Source organism: Bos grunniens, chromosome 11 (assembly GCF_055505025.1).
Source record: "Bos grunniens cultivar Pamir isolate PY7600 chromosome 11, Bosgru_T2T1.0, whole genome shotgun sequence".
Classification (NCBI taxonomy): Eukaryota; Metazoa; Chordata; class Mammalia; order Artiodactyla; family Bovidae; genus Bos; species Bos grunniens.
The window spans coordinates 6,979,720-7,002,810 of NC_141175.1; the positions used below are offsets into that span (position 1 = coordinate 6,979,720).

Here is a 23,091-nt window from a genome sequence, read left to right on the forward strand (position 1 = left end):
CACCATGGCACCATTGAACTTAGGAAAGTTGGAAATGCCACAGACTCTCTTAAAATGAAATTGGCCTTATTTTTAAAATAATGAACCTAAGCTGCTTTGATGGGCTTCCCTGGTGTCTCAGTGGTAAAGAATCCATCTGCAGTGTAGGAGCCCTGGGTTGTTTGATCCCTGGGTCAGGAAGATCCCCTGGAGGAGGAAATGGCAATCCACTGCAGTATTTCTTGCCTGGAGAATCTCCGTGGACAGAGGAGCCTGGCGCGCACCCCACCCTTCACAGATACGCACACAAGCTTGCTGACTGAGCACCAGGCGAACGAGTGAGCTTCCAGACACACGAGCCGGTGCCGCCTGGTGGAGTGGCTGTTCGGCAAGACCACCCCCAAACGGCGCCTCGTCCATCATAATCTGAGTGTGACTCATTGTCACACTGAGCCAGGGGCTGCCCCCTCCACCCCGCACTGCCTCAGGTGGGGGGCTGCGTCCAGTCAGGACGTGTGTGCTGGAGCACCCCATCCCTGTTGGCGGGGTGTCCGCTGAGAGCTCAAGAGTCTCCAGTGTGTGCGTGTGTTGGTCGCTCAGTCATGTCGCTCAGTCGACCCCATGGACTGTAGCCTGCCAGGCTCCTCTGTCCATAGGATTCTCCAGGCAAGAATACTGGAGTGGGTTGCCATTTCCTTCTCCAGGAGATCTTCCTGAAACCTGGATCTCCTGCATTGCAGGCGGACGCTTTACCACCTGAGCTACTAGGGAAGCCCCAGAGTCTCCAGTAACACCGCCCAAAGGCCGCTGGCATGGTTAGGAATTTTGTTTCTTGAGTCTGCCACCTGCGGGATGGAGTGCTGAGGGCTTTTCCTGTTTTATACCCCCAGGGTCCCCCTTCTGTCTGCCCTCCTGCACACAAGGGCTGGAAGGAGAAGGTGTATCTCAGATTGAACTATGTCCCCACAAAAGGTAGAAAAAAAGAAAAAAATATGGTGAAGCCCTAACCGCCCCCCACCCCCACCCTCAGCCCTTCAGAATGGGACCTTATTTGGAAATAGAGTCTTACGAACATCATCCAGTTAAGATGAGGTCATTAGGGTGGGTATGACTGGTGTCCTGGGATAAAGGAGAAATTTGGACACAGAACCAGACATGCAAGGGGAAGACAAATGTGAAGATGCCCGAGGAGATGGCGCGTGGAGATGGAGGCCTGGGGTGGTGCACCCACAAGCCAAGGACACCAGGGGAAAGCCTGGAACCCTTCCTTAGCACCTTCAGGGCACCAACACCTTGGTTTTGGACTTCTGGCCTCCAGAGAGGCTCCATTCCTGGTGTTTACACCTCACAGTCTATAATGCAGTCGCCCTGGAAACGAAGACAGGGCCTCCTCTCCACTTTGCAAGTGAAGAAACTGAGGCTCAGCAAAGGCAGGGGCCTTACTCAAGGTCACACAGCTGGGACTCAAGCCCTCTGGGAATGGGTGGCCTCCTGTCCACCGCGTTGCACAGCAACTCCCGCTGTGACCTTGGCCAGATGTCCACCTCAGAACATATCCTGCTGTTCAGTGGGATATTATGTGCTGAGCTCACATTGGAATACTTCTGTCTTCTGTGTGATGATGTCACAGACTGGACACACAGTAGGTTCGTTTCTTTCCATCTGCTTTCAGTTTCTCAAGATAGATGGCTTAGTGAATTTTATCTTTTAAATTCAACCTTGAAGTTTTCAAAATCAGATCTATGCAACACGTTATTAAGAGGGATTTCCCTGGTGGTTAAGAATCCACCTGGCAATGCAGGGGACTCGGGTTCCATCCCTGGTTGGGGAACTAAGATCCCACATGCCACAGCCAACTAAGCCCTTGCTCTGCAATGAAGACCCAGCGCAGCCAAAAAAACCAAACACAACAGAGACATCTATTCCATTCCTGCCCCTTCCACTCACTGTGGAGAGTTTTCACTGAACTTTCCAGTATTTCTTTCTTATGCAAAATGTAGTATATGGCATCATGCAGTTGTGCACCTTGCCCTTTTTCACTTACTATATGCATTCTGGGTGATCACGCTCGTTCCTTTTCATGACTACATTGCATAGCATTGTGTTATTTATGCAGCCAATCCCCTATGTATGGATATTTGATGGTTTTTCATCTTTTAAAATAGTTTTGAAATACATAATACTAGGCATGAAAAAGAAAAAGATGAGCCTGAGCCTCAGAGGCAGATTTGCAAAAATGGGGTGACACGGCTTCCACCACAGCGGGAACATGGGAGACACACTTGGGTTGCAGAGTGGAGCTGTCCCTGACCCGCTGCTGGAAATATTCCTCTTAGAGTGGACGGGCCGGTGTGTGCACATAGTCCCCTTAGTCGTGCTGGGCGGGCCAGTCTGTCCACGGCACAGCAGACTGTTCTGGGCGGGAACCAACGATTGTCCGAGGACCGCCCATCAGGCCCCGCTGCCCACTTCCCCCTGGCAGCCCCCCTCCTCACCCTCTCCAGCCACACATGCTGGCCTCACCTTTCCTGTGGCGCCGTGAGACACATACTTGGCTCCTTCTCGCTGGGCGATCTCCACCTGCTTGCGGGCGATGCAGGGCCTGGCGAGAGAGGTGCCCAGGAGGTATCGGTCCTCATACAGTGCGCTGGACTGGATGGCCGGCCAGATGAACTCCTCCACAAACTCCTTGCTGATGTCCTCAATGAACACCTATGGGAGAGCAGCCCATGGGAGGGAGCCTTGGCAAGGACAGGGCACCGTCAGAAGACAGAGTCTCCGATGGCCTGTGTCTAAGGCAGACACAGCTAACAGGGTGGTCTTGAAAATGCAGTAGAAAACGATTCACTTTTGTTAAATCTCAATTCTTGAGTGCATGCTATGTGACTTCAGCTGTATCCGACTCTGTGACCCTATAGACTATAGCCCACCAGGCTCCGCTGTCCATGGGATTTTGCAGGCAAGAATCCTAAAGTGGGTTGCCATGCCCTCCTCCAGAGTCTTCCTGACCCAGGGATTGAACCTGCGTCTCCTGTGTCTCCTGCATCGCTGGTGGATTCTTTACCACTGAGCCACTGATGAAGCCCCAACTCTTGAATACAAAATATGATAAACACACACGAGGCATTTCTGCTGCATGCCCAAGTGAGTTACTAGCTAAATTAGCCACTCTTCTCATGAACCATCATTAATACTTGACTGAAGGACTGACAGGCAAAACAAGATCAATCAGACTTGGGTTTTTGGCCACGATTTGCATAAAAATGAAGTGACCCTGTCACTTCAAGGAAAACTGAGTATTTGTTGCCAGTGATAAAACTCAAGCTTTCCAGCAAAAACACTAGAATTATGGAAAACTTGTATCTGACACTGTGAACTTGACAGCTTCCTAATACTTCTGATGTGAGTTTTATTGCACTTCACAGATACTGTGTTTCCTTCGTACTGTGAACTTACGTGAGCAGGGACCATGACGGCCATGTTCATCTGATGGCCCGCTCACTGATACTGTTGAGTGGATGGAAGGATGGGAGGGTGGACAGGTAGATGGATGAGGGGTGCACAGGTGAATGGATGGATGAGGAAGAGGTAGACAGATGGGGAGGTGGGATGGGGAGGGATTGGGTGCAAGAGAGGCTAGGAGAAACTAGAAGATGGTTCACACAGCAAAGTGAAAGTCGCTCAGTCGTGTCCAACTCTTTGTGACCCCAGGGACTATACAGTCCATGGAATTCTCCAGGCCAGAACACTGGAGTGGGTAGCCTTTCCCTTCTCCAGGGGATCTTTCCAACCCAGGAATTGAACCCAGGTCTCCTGCATTGCAGGCAGATTCTTTACCAGCTGAGCTATAAGAGAAGTTCTCACACCAACAGCGGAAGGAATTGACCTCACACTCTTGGAAGCAAGAGGACCAACTGGAAGGGGCGTAGGAGGCAAGGAGCTCTGGGACAGGGACCCCCAGAGCTGACCCCAACGTGTCAGATCCCATTTCCAGCCCCAAACCCTGCCCACACTTGGTACCTTTTTGGCCCCGAGCTTCAGCGCCTTCTTCCTGGCTTCCTCAAAGTCTTCCTTCTGGCCGATGTTGGCCTGACGAGCAGAAGCAGAGAGGACCCATCAGCCCAGGGGCAGAAAGAAGAGCTGAGAAGAATGTCACCGCCACCTCGCCCCACCACCCGAGGGTGAGTCCTGGGCAGGTGTCTTTCACACACAACCGTCTTCAGATGATTTCTTTGGATGGCTGAGGTCACGTAGGAAGGAGAAAGGACAAGAACCAGGGTCTGGGGATGCTGTACTCCTTGGAGCTGCCTGAGGCTCTGGAAAGCAGTTTCAAGGAGCTGGACAGGCTGAATCTGGGCCTGTGCACCTGGGCTGTGGGGTTGCAACATTCGCTGTCACTGCACTGAAGGTCTAAAGCTGCCTTTGAACCCATCAATCTTTTCCCGAAATTCCCCCAAAGCCAGTACAAAGGTTGGCTTGTCAGCAGCTGCCCGATTCCCTGCTTACTGCCCCAGCCAAGTGCAGCAACTTGATTGCCCCGGGCACCAGAGCTGGCGGGAAGCAGAGGCCCAGGCTAGGAGCGCCCAGCTGTCCCCCTGCTAGAGCCCGACCTCTGGTACCAACAGCCCCGTCTAGACACAGTCATGTTTTCTGCTGGCTACACTGTGGCCTCCTGCCCAGACCTTGACCCTGGATTCTGCTCAGCAGATTCCAGAGTGTTCCTAGAGTCCAGCTGCAGGTGCTTTTTCTGAGGCCACTCAGCTTTTAAATCTGCCTGGTGATAGTCTGGGATCCGGACCACCCATTGGTGCTGCCATGGCTCAAAGCACACACTCCAGGCTCTTTGCATTCACTCAAAGTCACCACTTGCTCTCAGCAGGGGGCTGTGGGCCAGACACTTCCCCTCCCTGGGCCTCACCCTCACCCTCCACTTGAGTGGCGTGGGGTCGGCACTGTTACCAGTGGTAGACTGACTTTAACTGCAAACCATTCTTGATAAGAACAAACTTCTCCTGTCCAGTGCCCCCTCCTCATTTCCTCTGGGAACAGAACCTTCTCTCCTGGGACCTCTTTCTACAGGGATGCTTATGAGTGCTAAGTCACTTCAGAGACCACGTGGACTGTAGCCTGCCAGGCTCCTCTGTCCGTGGCGTTCTCCAGGCAAGAACACTGGAGTGGGTTGCCATTTCCTTCTCCAGGGGATCTTCCCAACCAAGGGATGGAACCTTCATCTGTTACATCTCCTGCGCTGGCAGGCAAGTTCTTTACCACTGTGCCACCTGGGAAGCCCACACACAAGGATGGATGAGAGCAGGTGCTTCCTGCTCACTATAGGGACAAGCCTCCAAGGGAGCACCATACTGACAAATGAGTGGTGAGCAGGCACTCGGGCCAGTGAATGAGTGTTCCCTTGGCCTTTCCATCAGAGCCTCTGGGGAAAGCTTTCCTTTCTCTCAGAAGACTAGGGGATGATGAGAGCCTTGCCTGCCCTGTGGAGAGGCCAAGAATGACACCAAGCCGAGATGGAGGCAAATCTGGATAAGCACCTGGATTCAGCCTTGCCTGAAGCCATCTTACCCTGGCCTTCTTGGTTATATGAAAAACTGAATTATGTTGGTTTTCTTTTTTTTTTTTGGTTTTGTTTGGCTTAAGCTGGATTTCTAGAATTTGCCAGTCTTATGGAGAAAGACTCAGAGGTTATGTCCAGGTTTATCAGAAGTGAAGCTGGTTTGATTGGGGATATCTGCTGTGGACCCTGGATGGGGGAGTGGCATCTTAGTTAATCTATTACCTGTGGCCTGTGGCCTATTTGCTGTTGCAGAATTGGGTGATCTCCAATCATCTACCTTAGCCCATGTAGGAGCCTAGACCTTTGCTGAATTACTGAGGGCTGCAGGAAAGGGGAAGTTTCTGTGACTTTCCATGGTCTTCAGCAGACCCGAGCCAAGCCCTTGGTCCCTCCCTGGACAGGCTGGCTTAGCAGCTCCACCACACTCACTCCTGGTGCCCCCACTCCCGCTTCAGCGAGTGCACGGAGAGCCAGCCTCCTTTATGCTCTGGGGGGCACATCTCAGACCTGGGGGACATCAAAGGAGCTCACTTAACAGATAGAAAGATACAGTAAACAAGAATTTATCTACAGATTAAGACAGGCTTGGGTGAGGGGGCAGGCTTGGATTAGTAACAGCGGGCAGGTAGGCAGCAGGGCCAACAGGTAGAAAGACAGACACGCCGGGCGCCCCCTCACCAGGTAGGCAATGACGTCATAGCCTTGCTCCTTCAGCCACACGAGGATGCAGGAGGTGTCCAGGCCCCCACTGTAGGCCAGAACCACGGAGCCTTTGCCGGACATCGTGACTGGAGGGAGACGAGAAGGAATGTGAGTGACCCAGAGCCAGCCCCCCACACCCCGCCTGCCAGCCCCTCCCAGCAGCTCCCTCCTGGCCTCGGGCACCCTTATCCCCCAGACAAGCCACCATGGGGTTCAGAACAGGATGTTCAGCTGTCATCAGGTCATCAGCATGAGGAGCTGACCCTTCATGCAGCCACACCTCTTTCACCCCCCTGCACATCCCCACAGACCACGCTGGGGCTTGGCAGGGGGAGGCATGTAGCCAATCTCCCACCAGCCAGAGAAGAAGACAAAAGACTGAGCTGCTGGGACCGAGGTCAGGATGCCAAGGTCGCAGTGTCAGGAGACGGGAGGGGCCGTCTCCTGAGTCTCAGACAGCCCACACATCTCCTTGCTAAGCTGGGCCAGGGCAGGGCATGGCCCTGGGAGCCTCATACAGATCACCCAGCACCCCTACTCTGACCCCAGGAAGTGGGAGTCATGCCTGCCGCTGGGGAGGCAGAACTGAAGCTCGGAGAGGTAAATGGCTAGCTCGAGGTTGCAGAGCACACGTCTATGTCTGGCTCCAGAACCTCAGCTCTTCCCAGGAGGCAGGGCGCCCTCTCGGCTCTATGGGGGACAGGATGCTGGGGGCAGAGCCCTGCTCCCACCAGACCTCTTCCACCTGGGCCCAGTGAACCTTCATACAAAGGGGTTTTTGGCTCTTTTCAAATGCAATTTCCTCTGAGAGGGGAAACACAAGCCCTGCACCCCCAACACCTCAGAGAACTCAACTCCAGAAAGATTAGTTGGGAGGAGCTTGGAGACCTTCCTCTCCCTGTGCAGAGGGGGATCCAAGGCCCAGAAACTGTCTGTCCCTGTGTGCTCAGTTGCGTCTGACTCTTTGCGACCCCGTGGCCTGTTGTCTGCCAGGCTTCTCTGTCCATGAGATTCTCCAGGCAAGATTACTAGAGTGGGTTGCCATTTCCTATTCCAGGGTATCTTCCCAACCCAGGGATCGAACCCACGTCTCTTGTGTCTCCTGCGATGGCAGGTGGGTTCTTTACCACTAGAGCCACCTGGGAAGCCCATAACTCATAACTCCGAGGCCCAGAGGGAGAAAGTAACTGGGTGTACAGATGACAGATCTGTCCTTCCCAGCAGGACGGTGTGTCCTCCCACCAATCTCTCCCTTTCCTCAGCTAAACCGAAGTTTCCAGAAGGTACCAAGGCCTCCTCACTCCTTGCCTTTGCAGCCTCTGTTCCTTCAGTCCAGAAGCCCCTCCCAGAAGCCTCAGGCTACATTCGGGCTTGCCCTGCTTCCCTTGCACTCTCCATGTGGCCCTGAGCATAGATGCTGTTATGTGCCCACTTTGCTGAAGAGGAGATTGAGGGTCAGAGAGGCAGGGTCACTTGCTTGAGGTCCTACGGTCAGCAGATGGCAGGGCTAGATTTGGATCCAGGCCATCTGGTTCTAGCCTCTGTGGACATGGTCCCAGCTTCCTGCACTTACAGGGAGCGTGCTTGTTTCTGGTGGGAGTATTTACACTAGAGACTGACCAAGGTCAGGGTCCTTAATAGATGCTATTGGGAAAAACTGTGGATACCTCTGCTTTGATCCACGTAAGCCCAGAAGGGGTGTCACCTTGCTTCCAAGGATGCAGGCTCCTGCATCCTGAAGGGGCCTGGAGGTTTGGCAGCAAAGCGGTCACCCAGCCCTCTGCGGCAGAACACAGCCCAACTGAGGGGCAAGAGCATTCATCCTATGAACTGCAGCAGCTGCTGCTTAGTTACGAAGTCTTTGCAACCCCACAGACTGTAGCTCACCAGGCTCCTCTGTCCATTGGATTTCCCAGGCAAGAATACTGGAGAGGGCTGCTATTTCCTGCTCAAGGGGATCTTCCTGACCCAGGGATCGAACTTGCGTCTCATGCATTGGTAGGCAGATTCTTTACCGTCTGAACCACGGGAAGCCCTATGCCATATGCAGTCCTGGCATCTCACCAGACCGCCCACCAGCCAGTCCCAGGGCTCACATGTCCTTCCTGCCCCTAGGACTAGGAAGGGGAAATATCTCACAAACAGTGAGGTTGGAGGCAGTTCTGATGGATAAATATCCAAGACTCCCCCTTCAGTGGGCATTCATTCAACCACCTGCCAGGCAGTCCCAGGCAGGGTAGGGCCAGCAGATGTGCCCATGGCAACCGTAGCCAGGCAACAGGCCATCTGGGAGGGAGGGAGGCAGGAAGGACTCAGGTAGGAAATGCCTGAGGTTGAAAGAGTAGATTGCGGCTTCCAGACACCTTTCTTGGCCCAGTGGCTGGGTGACAGCAGAGGCCGTGAACCCAGCGTACCCAGCCCCTGGACGCCCCTTTGGGCAGCCTCGCTGAGCAGGGAGACTCAGGACCCCCAGAGCTGCCTAGCTCCTAGTTGTGTGCCTGTGTGTGCTGGGGCTGCTTGGGGTGAGGAGAGTAATGTTGCATTATTTGTACAGCTCTATTGAGATATAACTAACCATAAACTGCATATAGCTAAAAGTGTACAATTTAGTAAGTTTTGGTGTGTCTACACCCATGAAATCACCACCACAATCAAGATAATGGATGTATTTGTTATAAGTGACAGCCTGCATTTGTTTCATCCCCATTTTAGAGATAGGGAAACTGAGGCTTGGGTTAAAGAACTTGCTCAAGACCTCATTTGACTGCTAAGTGGCAGAGCCCAGATTCAAACTCAAGTCAGCTAGACTCAAAAGTACAAGGCTACCCTCTCTGGGGTGGGGTGGGGGAGGGCATGGATCCCTGGGACAAGGTGTGGGGTCTGGGAAGCTGCTGGTGGCCCAGACAACCCAGAGTGACAGGGAGAGCTGATGTGAGCCCAAAACTCACCCAGCTTCTAGGGGTCACCCCCACTTTGCCAACCCCCAAAGGCCCTGGAGCCAGAGGATGGGCCCTGGAGTAGGGGAGGGGCGGCTCCATGGAGGCAGACCACCTGTGCCTGCCTGGTTCTGCCTCAGTGACTGTCCCCCCACACCGTGCCCTGCGAGTGTGGCCCATCACAGCACAGTCACGATGCACTCTGCCCCCGCCACCCACTGTGAGCTCTGTGGAGACAAGGACCATCTCTCAGTGGCTGGCAGGTGGCAAGCACTCAGAACAAGGCTGCTGATTTTGCTATCTGGAGGCCTGCTCCTCACCTATAAAAATAGAGGGTTAAAATCCCCTCCACGTCTGGAATTCCGTGCACGCTGTCATCTGGAAACTCTCATCCGGAAACTCGTGAACCTCTTCTGCCGGCCAGGCCACAGGCGGAGGGCCTCAGCCTCCGGGTCTGAACCTCGTGATGGAATGTGTGCACCCTGGAGCGTGTGCCTGCAGGCAGGGATGTGTGTGTATGTGTGCACAAGTGTGCCTGCATTTCCCCAGGAGCATGTACCTGAGACTGCATGCATGTACCTCTGTCTACACACACACACACACACACACACGTGTGTGTGTGGCATGTTTGGGCCTGCATGTGTACAAGATTAGCAGGGCAGGTGGGCTGAGAACATGATGCAATCTGACACTGGCTTTGCTCTTGCCTTCCTGCTGAAGCTCTCCCCTCCCCCACCAGCAAGGTCCCGGCAGCCTGCTTGCTGCAGAAACTAAAGGAAGCCAAGCAAGCAAGGAGGCCTCGGTTTAGGGGAGGAGGAGTGGAAGAGACTAGGGCAGAGAGCAATGGCGGGTTTTCCAGACCTGGAGTCCAGGAGCTGAGAGCAAGAACAGCCCATCCCCCCACGGAGCAACTGTGAATTCTATAAGATTCAGAGAGGAGCCCAGAGCCCAGAGCTGGGCACCACGCCTCTGCCCACTGAACTCTCCTACCACTGACGGGCAAGCCCCTCACTCTCCAAGCCTCAGTATCACCATCAGCACAACCACCTGAAAGTCCTTCTGGTTCTGACACCCCAGGACACGGGGCTTCCTGCCTGAGGACTCAGCCATCCTCCCAGCTCCGGCCTCGCACTCGCCCCAACCTCCAGGGAGGGCACAGGGTAGGTGCCCCGGCTCCCAGGCACACGACCTCTGCTGAGAACACTCATGCCCCTGGTTTTCGGGGCCAGTCTGGCCAATCGGCTGCCAAAGAGGGACACCTGGGAAGGGAAGAAGGGGGCCTCGTTCCAAGATGCCTGCCAGCCTGACCTCAGTTGGCAAGGCAGTGGGCATTCTCCAGGGCTCTGGCCAGAACCATCCTGCCAGCTCCCAGTGAACGAGCCTGGCCAGCCAGGGCAGCTGCTCAGAGCTAGGAACATTCATGTGGCTCTGCAGCATCAGAGCTAGGATGACAAGAGCAGTTACTATGTTTAGTGCCACACGGGATCATTTCAAGGTGGGGCTATTATTACCACCTGTTTACAGATGATGAGCCGGGGTTCAGAAAAATTATAAGACTTGCCCAGGTCTCAAGCTAGCAGATGGCAGTGCTGGGGGATGGAAACCTACGCCGTCTGCAGACCACCTGCTCTTTGCTGCTCTCTGTCCTATACGCTCTGGCCTCAAGGGGACCACAGACTGTCTTCTCTTCACTTTACTTGTCTGTTGTTTAGACACTCAGTTCCTTCTCCAGGGGATCTTCCCGACCCAGGGATCAAACCCATGTATCCTGCCTTGAGCCACCTGGGAAGCCCATGAATCACCACCAATCACCAATTTTCTTTGTATGTTGTGGCTACAGCCACCTGACTCTTCCTCAGGAACCCCTCCCTCACATTCTAACTCAGTTGAGCTGGGTTCTCTAGTTTTTAAAAACGTTTAAAAAATATTTTTGGTTCTACCTAAGCCATAGAATTCTCTCTGACTTAAGGGTTTGCCCATTTCAGGATTGCAACTTGAACCCTTTGGCTGGCTGCCCTCATTCATGTCTGATAGAGCCAGGCTGCAATTCCACACTTTGACCAGGAGGTGCCGCTATCAGGATTCAGCCTGAATGTTCGGTTGATACATTCAGCTCATTTCATCTACAGACTTGGTGAGGCACAGAGAACTATTTCTGTATCTGATGGATGAGTTGAGAGCATTGAGGGTGCTCTAGGCTACATACGGAGCTGGCTGTCAGCTGCAAATTCCTGGGGCCTGAGGATCGATTCAGGAATGCTGGGCTTTCTTGGGAAGACCACCAGCGCTCCAGCAAACTTCTTCCACCAGGGAAGAGGGGTCACCGGGGAATGCCTTGACTTAGCAAGATTGAAACTCCAGTTTTGATAAGAATGTCTGGAGGCGGGAGGTAGGAAGATTAAGGAGACCTCACCAGGCCCTGGTGACAGGCACTCACTCAAACCCTCTCCGAACAGCATTTGGTTATGGAGCAAAGGTGAGTTAATTCATTTGTTTATTCTGCTCTGTCAAAATGCCTTTGGGTACCTGGCCTATCTCAAGTCAGGGGAGGGCATCTGCCACACAAGGAGCCAAAGTCTGGAAGATCAACTTTGCCCAAAGTGTTTCAGCAGAAAATCAGGGCCTTAGACCCTGAATCCCAGAGAGGTTATCTCCCTCCACGTGGATGCCCACAGGCAAGGCTCTCACTTCAGAGGCTGTGTGTTCAGCGTTCCTTCAGATGAAGGCATCTGGCAGTCCTGGCTTGCCTCCCAGGACTCATAGGACCAAGATGAGATGGGGTGCTAGGAAAGCCCTTGCATAGCAGGTGAGTCTGGGATCGCCCCCCACCCCCAAGTCAGGTTCCTGGGGCCCTGGGCCCAAGTTACCATCCCAGCCAAGGGACCACACAAGCCCAGGGGAAGCAGGCAGCTGATGGGGGCACAGGTGGGTACTCAGGGGAGCTCAAGAGTGTGCTAAATGGGGGTCTCTCTCCTTTACCCACCCCAGGCCTGGCCTGGGATCTAGGTGCTCAGTGGGCAGGATTCACCAACTCACTCTCGAGCACTCAACAGAGCTGGTATTACTTGGCATAACCGAGCAGCTGGCTCCACCTGGGGCAGCCCCCACCGCTACAGTCTCCCTCCCCCACCAGAACCTAAGATAGGAGGGCAGGGACCCCCACTCCTGAGCCCCCAGCATGGGAGCACCAAGTGGGTCACTCCCCAGACAGTGAGCAAATGGACCCAGGACCTGCTCTCAACAGTACGCACCCTCCTAATTTTGGGGGGCTACCCCGGGACATGTGGGCGGGCTTCCCAGGTGTCGCTAGTGGTAAAGAACCTGCCTGTCAATGCTGGAGACCTAAGAGGGTCAGGAAGATCCCTTGACAGAGGGCATAGCCACACACCTCAGTATCCTTGCCTGGAGAATCCTGTGGACAGAGGAGCCTGGCAGACTGTGAGTCCACAGTGTCCCAAAGAGTTGGACACAACTGAATATACTTAGCAGGCACGCAGTGGAAGCAGGGAGTCTCAGGCACTGGACTTCCAGGGATGTCCCCTAACAGTACACATCCTGTTACTGTTCCCTGAGCCCTAAACCCGTGTCAGCTGAGACGAACGGAGAAACTGAAGCTTGGGAAGCTGCGAGGCTGACCCAAAGCCTCACCCAGTCGTGGGGTTGTGCCTGCCTTCAGGGCTGGGTCTGCAGGGGCCCAGAAACCGGCCCTCTCCTGTCCCTCGTCTGGGCGTGGAGGGGAGGGATCGAAGCCCAGGACCTATTTGATCCATCCCTGGGGAAAGGACAGGTTTGTTCCTGCCCGGGAGGAGCAGCCAGACGGCGCTGTCGGGAGCAGACGCCCCCACTTCGCAGAGAGGAACACTGAGGTGGTGGTCGGGTGGGGGGGGGGCACTGAGGTCACGGGACCTCCTCAGGAAGAGCTCTGGCGGGTTGGGAGAGGAGTTTCCTCCATTTCAGACTTTCCTTCCCTGGAGGGCGCAGCCGCCCAAGGGGCCAAAGGCAACAGCCACCAGGACTGCTGACATTTCCTGCGGAGCGGCCCCTCCCACAGTCCGGTGCCAGCCGGAAACCGGGCACCGCGGCCGGCGAGGCGGCCGACCCCACCGGCCGGAGAATGCAAAGCCCTTTCAGAAGGCAGAGGCGGGCGACCGACCGCCCCCAACCCCGCACCTGCGGAAGAAGGAGCCCAGCCACACCCGAGGCCCCCCGGGGCGGGCTGCCTGGAGTCCCCGAGCCCACCCGCTCGGGGAAACTGAGGCGGGGCTGTGGGAGGGGCCAAGATGCCCAAGCCCCCGGGGCGCGCACGAGGGGCCGGAGGTGAGGCTGGCACTCTGGTTCTAATGGAGACAGAGACGGCGGTCAGAGCGGGGGCAAACAAGATCGGAAACCGCACCCCCCCAACACCCTCCGGGTTCCCGAGGTTCTCCATTTGTGGGGTTCGCGGCATAAAGGAAATTGGATCAGAGAAGGAAGAAGATCCAGAAAGGACCTCGGCCCGCAAAGGCGACAAGTAACCCGACCTGCTCCCCAGCACCCCCCCCGCCCCGGACTCACGCCCTGGTCCCATCCCCGCGGCCCCAGGGAGCCAGGAATCCTGTCGTCCGGCGTTTAAGCAACAGGAGCCGGGGCGTCCGCCCCCTTCCCTCCGGTCCGGGTCCGAACCGGGGGCGGGGCGAGGGGCGCGCGGTCCGCTCCGCCTCCTCCGCTGGTCCTCGGAGGGATCCGGGCAGAGGGCGACCTAGGCTGGGGAGTGGGAAGGCGGGGGGCCTCCTTACCGGGTGACCAGCGGCGGCAGCAGTCGGCGGAGCAGGGCGGGTTTCGGCGCGCATCCCGGGTTATAAGCTCGGGGCCGGGGGGCAGGGCCCGGGGGGGGGGTGGCCGGGGGACAAGGCGGGGGACCGTGCGCGCAGGCCCCGCCCCTGGGCCCGGCCCCCTCGAGAAGCCGCTCAGCGTTCGTGGCCACCTGCGGCCGGGGCGGGGCCAGGCGCTTCCTTCCCTCCTCGCTCCTCCCCCTTCCCTCCTCTCCCCTTCCCTCCTCCCCCCATTCCCACCTCCCAGCCCACTCCTCCTCCCGACAGGTCCCCCGTCCTAGGGAGCCCCTGGGTGCGGCAGTGGCTGGAACCCGCGCAATGGACAGAGTGACAACCCCTCCTGCCAGACTTGCCGCCTGGTCAGTGGGGAACGCAAAGAGCTTCGTCGTGGTTGTGGAATTAAAAAAAAAAAAAAAATCCCTTAGGCTCATGAGTTTCAGGCCCATTTATGCCCAGTGGAGGCCTTGCTGCTAAGTCTGCTGCTAAGTCGCTTCAGTCGTGTCCGACTCTGTGCAACCCCATAGATGGCAGGCCACCAGGCTCCCGCATCCGTGGGATTCTCCAGGCAAGAACACTGGAGTGGGTTGCCATTTCCTTTTCCAGTGCGTGAAAGTGAAAAGTGAAAGTGAAGTCGCTTAGTCGTGACCGACTCTTAGCGACCCCATGGTCTGCAGCCTACCAGGCTTCTCGGTCCATGAGATTTTCCAGACAAGATTACTGGAGTGGGGTGCCATTGCCTTCTCCCCGCGGCCTTGCTACAGACCCACAATTCCCTCCCTTCCCTCCACTCCAGCCCCCAGCGAGCCCACATGTATTGGTGAGAAAACAGGCGGAGGGATGATCCTAGAAGGTCCTAGCTTCATCCTTCAGTCCAGGGTGGGTCCCTGGCTGTCTCCCCAGAGCCTGGCACCTGACCCGAGCGCATCCAGTAAAGAGTGGATAAAAAAAGACTGGCTCGCTGCTAACCCATTAAGCAGAAGGGAAAATTGAGGTGCACAGACGCGAAGCTTCTTGCTTGCAAAATAAACTGGCCTTCAGAAGGTTCTGTGTCAGGAGTTTCTCAGCCTGGTTTTATAGGCCCTGAAGCATCAATCACTGGAACCGCAACCCAATAAAACAGCGGGTCCCAACCTGTCAAAGGCAACGCCTGGGTTAGGACTGACCCCCAGAGGGCAGCTTCCCAAGTCCTCCCTGCCTTGGACCCTTCTAGGGGTGGGAACCCTGAGGCAGCTGTGCTGGGTTAGCCATTCAGTTGTCTTGGAAAAGAGGTAGGGTGGGGAGGGGGAGGTCATGGTAAGGAGGTTGCCCTGTCCCAGACCCCTTCCTGCAAATAAGAAGCAGTCAGAAAAGGGGAGCCTTGGCAGAGAGGGGTGAAGGCTTAGTCACTCTCAGCTCCTCGGCTCGCCGGTCCCCTACCCACCGCCCCACACTCCGATCAGGTAACCCAGGCACGTCAGCCAGTTGAGTAGCTGTGAGTCCTTCAGGAGGGCAGAAGCATCAAACCAACTTACTAGCAGAGCTGCAGCTCTCTGTACACCCTCAGCCTCTGGCACCCAAATCCCACACGTGGCTGTAGTGGCCAGGTGACCTCCGTGAGTTCTGTGGGGCTAAGCGACTGGGGTGACTTGAGTCACTTCCTGCAGGAAGACAAGTGGTGGCTGGGTCCCCTTAGCCCGTTCACAGGGCCACCTCTGGGCCTCACAGAGCCTCTGGCCACAAAACAACACACCCTCAGGGCTCATGCAGCCTTGGGCGGTTCCTCCCCTCTGCAGCCTTGGTTCCTCACTTGTACTGCCTCCCAGACCAGGGACCGAACCCATGTCCCCTGTAGTGGAAGTGCAGAGCCCTAATCACTGGATCACCAGGGAGTTCCCTCTGGCCTGTCTTTACGTCTCCATCCTCTGACTTTGTGCTCCATCCTTGTTTCTTCCTCTAAGATGTCACTGCCCCTCAAGAAAATTGGGGTGGGGGTGTGGATGGATGGGGGCCCCCCTCTGTGGAGCTATTACAGAGGAAGTGGAGGGGAAACTGAGGCAGCCAGATCTAATGTTCTCCCAAACTCTTCAGAGTCATAGTGGCCCCAGAGAGAAGCCCCAATCCCCAGCCCTTAGGAAGAGGGTGGGGTGGGAGCTGAACCCCTCCAGTCTAGGATGGATGGGTGGGGGGGATGGGGGTAGAAGAGAAAATAAGGTTAACAGTCCTGAGGGCATCTGGGTAGACTTGGGACATAACCACAACCCTCGTGGTTCTCACTAGACGCTTTTTAAATCTTTGATTGACTTTTGTATTTGGCCGAATACAACTAAGACTTTAGTTGCAGCACACGGCATCTTCGTTGCAGTACACGGGCTTCTCTCGAGGTGTGGCACGCAGGCTTAGTTGCCTGGCGCCACGTGGGTTCTTAGTTCCCTGACCAGAGATCAAACCTGCGTCCCCTGCATTGCAAGGCAGATTCCTAACCACTGAACCTCCAGGGAAAGTGAAAAGTGAAAAGTGAAAGTGAAAGTCGTTCAGTCGTGTCCGACTCTTTTCGACCCCACGGACTGTACAGCCCATGGAATTCTCCAGGCCAGAATACTGGAGTGGGTAGCCTTTCCCTCCTCCAGGGCATCTTCCCCACCCGGGGATCAAACCCAGGTCTCCCGCATTGCAGTCCCCCTTTAAAAAAAATTAGCTAAGCACTTTTTTATGCTTACGTTCACTTGGTTTTCATCCTATATGAAGTCGCTTTTATTGTCATCCTCATTTTACAGTCAGGAACCTGCAGCTCCGAGTGTGCTGTCTTCCCCAAGGCCACACAACATGTGAGTGGCAGAGCAGAACTGGAATCTGGGGTCTGTAGCTCTGGCCCAAACCCTCTGCTCTAGCTCAGGCTTAAGCTGAGTTGATAGAGGAGCCAGAGTCGTGGTCCCAGGGCTGAGAACCAGCTGCAGCCCAGGGCACTGTCCCTTCCTGATGAATAGGCAGCGGTGCTGTGAGGAGGGGTGAGGTCACAGCCCTCGGCGAGGAAAAGAGAGGCCCGACTGCTAGCAGGGGCCCTGCCCCTGGAGCACTGGGTGGATGGCTGCAGAGGCACAGATCAAGGTGAGAATAGCCTGAGCTTGGCCGGCTCATTTTCCCGTGTTGTTCTAGCAACACTAGTTGGAGAATTTCCTTTCCCTATCGAATGGTGTTTAGCACCTTTGTTGAAAATTAACTGACGGTATAAATGTTGCCCGACGTCTGGATTCCTTCTGTGCCACTTCTCTATTTATGTACATCCATGCCAATACCATACCATCTTGATTGCTACAAGTTTACAGTAAGACTCCAAGTCAGATAATATAGATCTTCCAATTTTGACTGTTCCAGGTCCTTTGCGTTTCCATTCAAATAGTAGAAACAGTTTGTCTGTTTAGGTAAAAAGCCTGCTTGGATTATCATTGGGGATTGCAATAAATCTGTATATCAGCTAGGGGAGAATGGACATCTTAACAATATAGAGTTTTTCAATGCATGATCATGGTATAACTCTCCATTTATTTATATCTCTGTACATTCTCCAACATTAAAATAAAACTTTAAAACTGTTTATTCAGAAATATTTGTGGTTGTTATACTTTGGCCACCTCATGCGAAGAGTTGACTCATTGGAAAAGACTCTGATGCTGGGAGGGATTGGGGGCAAGAGGAGAAGGGGATGACAGAGGATGAGATGGCTGGATGGCATCACTGACTCGATGGACGTGAGTCTCAGTGAACTCCGGAAGTTGGTGATGGACAGGGAGGCCTGGCGTGCTACGATTCATGGGGTTGCAAAGAGTCGGACACGACTGAGCGACTGATCTGATCTGATCTGATACGAGCAAAGAAGGAGAAACTCAGGCCAGTCTACAATTTGAGATGATATTCACTTGTGGTGAATCAAGTTTTTGTTTTAAACCAGAAGTGTATCTCTGAGATAATGTTGAAATACACTGAGTCACAAAACAGTTCCTTTATTTGATGTGATATCTCAGTTGAGAATCTTTTAAGGATATAGACCAGTAGGACCCAGAGCTAGAAGACCTGAAGTTTCCCTTCTGAATGTCTTTTCGTGTGTTTGTTGACTATCTGCATGTCTTCTTTGCAGAAATGTCTGTTTAGATCTTCTACCCACTTTTTGATTAGGCTGTTTGTGTTTTTTTGTTATTGAGCTGCATGAGCTGTTTGCATTAGTCCCTTGTCAGTTGTTTTGTTTGCAGATATTTTCTCCCGTTGTTCTGAGGCTTTTCTTTTCATCTTGTTATGGTTTCCTTTGCTGTGCAAAAGCTTTTAAGTTTAATTAGGTCCCATTTGTTTATTTTTGCTTTTATTTTCATTACTCTAGGCAGTGGATCAAAAAAGATATCACTGTGACTTATGCCATTATGTATTCCTCTAAGAGTTTTATGATATGTGGCCTTACATTTAGGTCTTTAATCCATTTTGAGTTCATTTTTGTGTGTGGTGTTAGGAAATGTTCTAATTTCATTCTTTTACATGTAGCTGTCCAGTTTTCCCAGCACCACTTATTGAAGAGACTGTATTTTCCCCATTGTACATTCTTGCCTCCTTGGTCAGAGATTAGGTGGCCATAAGTGTATGCGTTCATCTCTGGACTTTCTACCCTGTTCCACTGATCTATATTTCTGTCAATCACAACTACAATGAGGTGTCATCTCACACGAAAAACCTACAAACAATGAATGCCGGAGAGAGTGTGGAGAAAAGGGAATCCTCCTACACTGTTGATGGGAACGTAAATTGTTACAGCCTTCCCTGGTAGCTCAGCTGGTAAAGAATCCACCTGCAATGCAGGAGATCCTGATTCAGTTCCAGGGTTGGGAAGATCCTCTAGAGGAGGGCATGGCAATCCACCCCAGTATTCTTGCCTGGAGAATCCCCACGGACAGAGGAGCCTGGAGGGCTACAGTCCATGGGGTTGCAAAGAGTCGGACACGGCTGAACAACTAAGCAACTAAGCATAGCACATCTACTATGGACAACAATGTGGACGTTCCTTAAAAAGCTAAAAATAGAGCCATCGTGTGACCCAATCATTCCACTCCTGGGCATATATCCAGATAAAACCAGAATTCGAAAGGATGCACGCACTCCGACATTCATTGCAGCACTATTTACAGTAACCAGGACATGGAAGCAACCTAAATGTCCATCGACAGAAAAATGGATAAAGAAGATGTGGTACATATATACAATGGAATATTACTCAGCCACAAAAAGGAACGAAATAGTGGCATTTGCAGAGACGTGGATGGATCTAGAGATTGTCATACAGAATGAAGTAGGTCAGAAAAACAAATATCGTTAATATCACTTACATGTGGAATCTAGAAAAATGGTATGGATGAACTTATCTGCAAAGCAGAAATCGAGTCGCAGATGTAGAGAACAAACTTATGGTTACTAAGGGGAAGTGAGGGGTGGGATGAATTTGGAGGGGGGTGGGATGAATTGGGAGATTAGGATTGCCATATATACATATATACAATGCATATATGTGCCATATATACACATTGCAGGCGGATTCTTTACCAACTGAGCCACAAAGGAAGCCCAAGAATATTGGAGTGGGTAGCCTATTCCTTCTCCAGCAGATCTTCCTGACCCAGGAATCGAACCGGGGTCTCCTGCATTGAAGGTGAATTTTTTACCAACTGAGCTATCAGGGAAGCCCCCATATATACACTGCTGCTGCTGCTGCTAAGTATATACACTACTATGTATAAAATTGGAGGAGGAAATGGCAACCCACTCCAGTACTCTTGCCTGGAAAATCCCATGGATGGAGGAGCCTGGTGGGCTGCAGTCCATAGGGTCGCTAAGTTGGACATGACTGAGCGACTTCACTTTCACCTTTTACTTTCATGCATTGGAGAAAGAAATAGCAACCCACTCCAGTGTTCTTGCCTGGAGAATCCCAGGAACGGTGGAACCTGGTGGGCTGCCATCTATGGGGTCGCACAGAGTTGGACACGACTGAAGAAACTTAGCAGCAGCAGCAGCATGTATAAAATAGATAACTAATGAGAACCTACTGTATAGCACAGGGAACTCTACTCAATGCTCTGTGTTGACCTAAATGGGAAGGAAATCTAAAAAAAGAGCTAAATGTATACACATAACTGATTCACTTCGCTGTACAGCAGGAACTAACACAACATAGTAAAGCAACTGTATTCCAATAAAATTAATTTAAAATAAAAAGGATCCCTGCTGCTGATGGACTAGGTGAGTGTGGACATGCTCCATTTGGGAAAGAATATGTGGCTATCATGAGGAGCAGCTGGAATCTGGAGGAAGAGACAGAGCTTCTCAGGGCCACAGGTATGGCTGCTCCAGAGCCCAGCTCTGAGATGGATATTTTATTGGGCACCTTGGATAACTTGCCAGGTGGAAGTCTATTCTCAGGCAAATGCCCAAGTCTTTCATTTAGAGAAGAGTAATGCCTGACAGGTTGGGGCATCTCTGATGGGTGGTACAAAGTCCTCATTTTCAACCGGAGTGCCAACAGATCCATCTTGACTCAGATGTCTGGACATGTTTTATAGTTTTTAGTGTGTGGGTCTTGCTTCTTTCATTAAATTTGTTTCTAAGTATTTTAAGGTTTTTGATACTATTGTAAGTGATATTTAAAATTTTATTTTCCAATTCATTGTTGCTAATGTATAGAAATACAACTGATTTTTGTATATTGGATTTGCCTCCTGCAACCTTGCTAAATTTGCTGATTAATTTTGGTAGACTTTTGTAAATACCTTAGGGTTTTCTATGTGGACAATAATGTTGACTGTGAACAGAGACAGTTGTACTTCTCCCCTGTGTTATCTTTGTGCCTTTTTTTCTTGCTTTATTCCAACGGTGAGGACCCTAGTACAGTGTTGAATAGAATTGATCTGAGTTGATATCCTTCACTTGTTGATGATCTTTGGGGATCATTCATTCAGTCATTCACCATTGAGTATGATGTTAGTTGTAGTTTTTTATTAGGTGAAGAAATTCACTTTTCTGTTTTTGTCATGAATAGGTATTGAATTTTGTCAAATGTTTTTTTCTGCATCTATTGAGATGATCATATAATTTTCTCTTTATTCTGTAAATGTGGTAAATTACATTGATTTTCAGATGTTAAAGCAACCTTGCATTCCCCAAATAATTCTATTAATATCCCGATAAAGTTTATTTTTAAGAAAAAAAATACTAATGGATTAAAATGATTTCTAAAAAGACTCTGATGGTCCCCCATCCCTCTTAGGATAAAATCTAGCACCCTATACTTCCTTTTCTGCCCTCACCCACCACACTCCAGCAGCACTGGCCTGCTTTAGGTGTCTTCAATATACCAAGCTGTTCCTTGTCTTATTGTCTTTGCACACACACACTGTTCGTTGGGGCTGCTTCTCTGACCCTTCCCTTCCTCCCACCAGTTGGTCCCTTGTCATATGCCGTCTCTCACGCTGGTACCTAGTAGAGACCTAAAGTCCCCAGTGACAAAATGCAGGAGCATGAGGGCTCTGATCTCTTCTCCCCCTCCCCACTGCTGGTTTTATTTCCCCCCCCAATATTTATTTATTTGTCTGGCTGCATCTGGTCTTAGCTGTGGCACTCAGATCTTCATTGCATCATGTGAGATCTTTCATTGTGGTGCACAGACTCTCTAGCTGTGACGCACAGACTCCTCTAGCTGTGACACACAGACTCCTCTAGTTGTGACGCACAGACTCTCTAGTTGTGGCTCGGGTTCGGTAGCCTCACAGCATGTAGGATATTAGTGTCCCAACCCGGGATCAAAACCGAGTCCTCTGCATTGCCAGGTGGATTCTTAAGCCCTGGACCCCCAGCGCAGTCCCCTCACTGCTGTTGTCTTAGATCACCATCCCTTTGCACCTGTACCTCTGCAGGAGACACCTCACCTGTCTTCCTGCCTACGCTCACTGCACCTTCCACATTGCAGCCAAGGTGACTTTTCTAAGGGTCAGCTCTGACTGTTGAGGTCCATTGTCTGAACTCATGCTTAATGGCACGCTCAATGGACGTGATCTTGTTAAATCCCCCGAGAACCTATGAAAACAGATGCAGCTTGTGACTGTAGAGTAGGTCCTTCTTGCCCCCCATCTCTCCTCTGAGATGGGAGAGCTCTGCATGTGCAGTTCATGGAGGGGCCTGAGTATGTAGAGACCCCAGCCCTGCACTCTGCGACGATCTCATGGTTGGCACCAGAAGCTACTTTGCTGCCATCCGGATCTGGGCACTGGCCCCAGGAACAGGGAGTGCCCTCTGGGCTGGACCCCGGGTTGCCTGTCCCCGCCTAGAGGGAACACGGAGTCCGGAGTGGATTCTTGGAAAAGCTTCATCAGGGAGTTTAATGAGTGACCTGCAGGGCTGTTTTCCACCCCTGATGGTTCAGAACAGCCTCAGAGGTCAAGCAGCAGCAGGAGGCTGGGCAGCTGGATGTGGCTTTGGCCAATGGCAGCGGCAGCTGGAAAAGCAGAGTGGAAAACACCCCTCTGGGGCCAGCTGAGCTCCCTTGGGAGGCACCTCCTCCCCTTGGCGATCATTCTGCGGATGAGGGTGGAGTGGGAAGCACCGGACTCAGCATCACAGCCTGGATTCCAGGCCAAGTCTGCCCCTGGCTGGGGTAGACTTGGAGCAATCGCTCCCTCTCACCTGCCTCTGTTCCTGAGCTTCAGGGTAGGGGATAGGAGATGGGGGTGGGAGGAGGTCAACGGAACACACCCTGCTGTGGCAGCTCCTGCGGTCTGGAGCTGCTGATGTCTCTCCTCTTCATCCTGCTTCTGGCCTGCCCTCTCCTTCCCACCCGCCTTCCTCGGAGGCTGGAGGCAGGGGAGCCTGGAGGCTGCGCTGAGTCCTTCTCTTCCCCTGTGTGCTGTGTGAGCTTGGCCGAGTGGCTCACCTTCTCTGAGCCCCCCTTCCCTCATCTGTGAAATAGACATACTACTTTTTTTTTTTTTTCAATCTCTGGAGTTCCTGGGAGAATTAAATAAACTCAGGTCTATAGGGCACTGAACAGTCAACAAATACTTTGACAAACACGAAGGGCCGGTGTGAGTCT

At 52.7% G+C, this 23,091-nt stretch overlaps 1 protein-coding gene and 1 pseudogene across 5 annotated transcripts in view; one reads left to right on the plus strand and one right to left on the minus strand.

Annotated features, from left to right (window-relative positions):
* The window catches only part of ASS1 (argininosuccinate synthase 1), a 52,080-nt gene extending 38,081 nt beyond the window's left edge, over positions 1-13,999 (minus strand). For 2 of the 4 annotated variants that reach the window (XM_086323471.1, XM_086323473.1), the window contains exons 1-4: positions 13,962-13,999; positions 6,227-6,336; positions 4,000-4,068; positions 2,503-2,691 (exon numbers count right to left, since the gene is read on the minus strand). In XM_086323471.1, the coding sequence (XP_086179597.1) occupies positions 2,503-2,691; positions 4,000-4,068; positions 6,227-6,331 (363 nt within the window). In that variant the 5' untranslated portion in view covers positions 6,332-6,336; positions 13,962-13,999. Of the gene's footprint in view, positions 1-2,502; positions 2,692-3,999; positions 4,069-6,226; positions 6,337-13,740 lie in introns of all 4 variants that reach the window. The other 2 variants (XM_086323470.1, XM_086323472.1) reach the window with 2 other exon arrangements.
* Positions 12,731-13,653, plus strand: LOC147362406 (uncharacterized; annotated as a pseudogene). The gene has a single exon (XR_015135730.1). The product of XR_015135730.1 is annotated as an uncharacterized LOC147362406 (transcript).
* Positions 14,000-23,091: the final 9,092 nt, after the last annotated feature.